Genomic DNA, 3,716 nt, shown 5'->3' with positions numbered 1-3,716 from the left:
AAAAAAAAAAAAAAAGAAAGAAAGAAAAAAAGCAAAAAAGCATGTCAGTGTCAACCTCTTAGAGAGAAATATAGTATGTCAGAAGCAAAGAACCTAAGACTGGCTACTCTAAAGTTGTTGTTGTTTTAGGTTCAGTCAGAGAGGGACTTTTGACTGCAACTCCAGCATTAAGCCTGAAATTCCAGGCCACAATACAGTGAGACCCTGCCTAAAACACCATCTCCACCACCTCCGCCACCTCCACCACCACCTTTGCAAGTTAAAAGTAAGATCTGCTTTCCATTTCTCTAAGGTCTCAATGGTACAGAGACCTGGATGTCTTTGAAGGAAGGGTAATACTATAGCAATCAGGAAAGCATGGCCCAGGTGGCAGAAGAAAGGAGGGCACCACTTGTCTGAAGAAATGTTTTAGAGAAATAAAGAAATGTTCATAGAAATGCCTTCTGGTAAATTTCGAAATATCAGTAGAGATCAGTAACGCTGGCTTATGGCCCCAGACCTTACTGTCACAGAGCAAAGCTGCCTAGACTTTGCCAACAGTCACTAGGAAAAGCAGCAATGATGAAAGAGGTAGACAGAAATAGCTATATACCTTTCCTGCTGGACATGAGAACTTTTTTTTTTAATTTATTTTTTTTGTTTTTTTCCGAGACAGGGTTTCTCTATGTAGCCTTGGCTGTCCTGGAACTCACTCTGTAGACAAGGCTGGTCTCGAACTCAGAAATCCGCCTGCCTCTGTCTCCCAAGTGCTGGGATTAAAGGCATGCGCCACCACTGCCCGGCTACATACTAACTTCTTACCACTCCAGTTAAGTATCGATTCAATACCTTAGGGTGTAGGGGGAAATCTAAACAAATGTCCATTGGTTTTTTTTTTTTTTGGAGAAAGGGTCTCACTATGTAGCCTTGGCTGGCATGAAACTATCTATATAGGTCAGACCGGCCTCACACAAAAATTTGTATCTCTGCTTGCCACAGTGATTTTAAATAATTTAATGAAACCATACCTAGGAGACAACTGTGCTCCTGTTCTTCATGGTATATGTAATACAGCACTCTAAATTAGTACTAGTACTAGCATTAGTATCTAGTATCAGTACTTAGCTACATATTTCAATGGAATACCTGCCAATTTGAGTTTTACTGGGATCTTTATTGCCTGAGCTCATAAAACACAATAAAACTGAACTGTAATCTGAAAGAATTAATCTTAGAAACAGAATACTGAAGAGTTCTAGCAGAGACTGCTTGCTCTCTTTGGGGACTATCATCCGCTGCTGCATTTCTGCTCCTTGTTAAATGACTACATACACAGGACTGCTATCTGCCAGGGCAATGTAGAAAAAACTCTTCTGATGAAAAGAAGTTAAGAAAAATAATTGCAATTTTAGTTATTTTAAATTCCTATAAATATATCTTCCCACACAAAACTTTGTAAGGCTTTAAGGCCTTCACATAAAATTATATGGGCCTCATTTGATACATCTTGAGAAGAGTTATATCCAAACAAATTTAAATATTTGTTTTTCACAGACTAATGACTCTGCTTTTCTTTCTCTCTCTGGAAATTTACCTTTCTCTTTATCCAGTGGTTCCTGGGAAAGTATAGTGGACAGTACTGCGTTTTTCCACACCCCAGTCTCCTGAGCTAGAGTAGCTAGGAACTGTAGCTCACAGCTGCCGCTCTCCATCAGTGTCTCGTGCGCTACCTAGAACAGTAAATACATACATTTAGATGTTTTAAAGTTTAATTGAATAAGCAAACCCAATTAAACTACATCTTTATTAAATAGGTAAGTAATCTCACCTGCACCAAGGTCTGAAATTGTTCCCACTGTTTATCTGATAGCTCAACAGGTAGACACAGTAAAAGTTCAACACAGCTTCTAAAAAAGAAACGGATACAAACGATTACTGAAAATAACAAAATCAATAATCCTAGTGCTAGAGTCTTTATTAGTTATTTTAAATACATCTATTTTAAATTAAATATTTTGAGACCTGAGACATAAAATTTAAGAAAAATTAATTATAGTGTTTGATTCATTTTTCAAAGTTCTACTCACAATGCCAAGCGTTCCAGAACCAAGGCTACACTTTCACATTCAGAGGTAAGGTATGGCCGCGCTTTAACATAGCTTTGGATGGCCACTGTGTACACCTCCAGTAAGGGCAAAGGGTCTTCTGAAGTTTTCCATTTCTCTGCATACTCAAGGAGTGTCTGTGTGAAAGGAATAATAGAACATTCAAATGTAAATAAAAAAACATATACTGACTAATCAATGATGTTTTTCTAACTGTTTTGAACAAAAATGTCTCTAGTATGCCTTCAATATAGCTGTATCTCATGCTGGCAGCCAAACTCGGTAGTGTGTCAATTTCCCAAGTCATACTGGTTTTGAAGATATGGAGAGGTCATGCCATAGTTGAAGGAGAAAGAAAAGCTTTCTATGTTATAATCAGACTAAAGGAATTCATATCCAAACAAAATAGTCCTTCAGAGAATACTATAAGGAACATGTAATACTGAAGAGGGGATAAGCACAGCCAGGAGAACAGACCACAGAAAGGAAGCAGGAAACTACAATGACTGAACACCAAGGACTGCAATAGCAACAGCAAATGCACATGCATCCGCGCATGCACACACATATACCTTACTGACAAGAACTCTAAATATTGATGGTCTCAACTAGCTAATGAAAAAACACAAGTGAGATGAATGGATTGACAAACAAAATCCAGAGCAGGCTTGGTAGCAAAGGCCTTCAATCCCAGGAAGCAGGAGGATCTGAGAATCTTGGGCAGACTGCTGTACATACTGAGTTCTAGGACAGCTGAGACTACAGAGACTTCTCAAATCAAACAACTACCAAAAAACAACAACAACAACAAAAAACAACTTTCTGTTGTTTACAGGAACTTTAAAGATACCTTAAAGACAAAGGATAGAAGAAAGTATCCCAAGCAAATGGGACCAGGAAGAGTTCTTTTGTTGTTGTTTTTTTCGAGACAGGGTCTCTCTGTATAGCCCTGGCTGTCCTGGAACTCACTCTGTAGACCAGGCTGGCCTCGAACTAAAAAATCTGCCTGCCTCTGCCTCTCAAATGCTGGGACTAAAGGCGTGCACCACCACCGCCTTTAGGCAGTTGTCCCTATCCTAATTTCTGATAAAACAGGTTTCAAATGAAAACTAATCAAAGGAGATAAAGAAGGACACTTCATCCTCTTCAATGGAACATTAACAGAGACGACATTACACTACTACTAAATATATATGCACCAAACTCTGGGACACTCAATTTCATTAAATAAACACTACTGGAATTAAAGATGGATTAGCTCCAATTCAGTACAGGAGGTGATTTCAATACCCCATTTTCTCTTGTACAAAGATCCAAGAGAACATCAGAATTAAATGACACCAGACATCAAAAAGACCTAACAAGTATCTACAGACTATTTCACTCAAATGCCAAAGAATACATATTCTACTCAGGAGCCCACTGAAGCTTTTCTAAAATGGAACATATCCTGGTACATAAAACAAATCTTAACAAGTTCCAAAAACAACCTGAAACAATTTTGAATTCTGTGTCCTATCTGACTACAATGCAATGAAGGTTTAAAAATTCAACAGCAGTGGGGCGTGGTGGTGCACGCCTTTAATCCCAGCACTTGGGAGGCAGAGGCAAGCGGATTTCTGAGTTCGAGGC

The 3,716-nt window shown here is 38.7% G+C and overlaps 1 protein-coding gene across 2 annotated transcripts in view; it reads right to left on the bottom strand.

Annotated features, from left to right (window-relative positions):
• Znf292 (zinc finger protein 292) overlaps positions 1 to 3,716 on the bottom strand; it is a 78,283-nt gene that overhangs the window by 34,674 nt on the left and 39,893 nt on the right. For both annotated transcript variants that reach the window (XM_031366395.1, XM_031366396.1), the window contains exons 2-4: positions 2,067 to 2,221; positions 1,808 to 1,886; positions 1,574 to 1,709 (exon numbers count right to left, since the gene is read on the bottom strand). In XM_031366395.1, the coding sequence (XP_031222255.1) occupies positions 1,574 to 1,709; positions 1,808 to 1,886; positions 2,067 to 2,221 (370 nt within the window). The remainder of the gene's footprint in view (positions 1 to 1,573; positions 1,710 to 1,807; positions 1,887 to 2,066; positions 2,222 to 3,716) is intronic.

The sequence above is a fragment of the Mastomys coucha genome, unplaced genomic scaffold (assembly GCF_008632895.1).
Source record: "Mastomys coucha isolate ucsf_1 unplaced genomic scaffold, UCSF_Mcou_1 pScaffold14, whole genome shotgun sequence".
Lineage (NCBI taxonomy): Eukaryota > Metazoa > Chordata > Mammalia > Rodentia > Muridae > Mastomys > Mastomys coucha.
The sequence above is the reverse complement of the archived record's forward strand: the minus strand, read 5'-3'. Positions and strand labels throughout refer to the sequence as shown.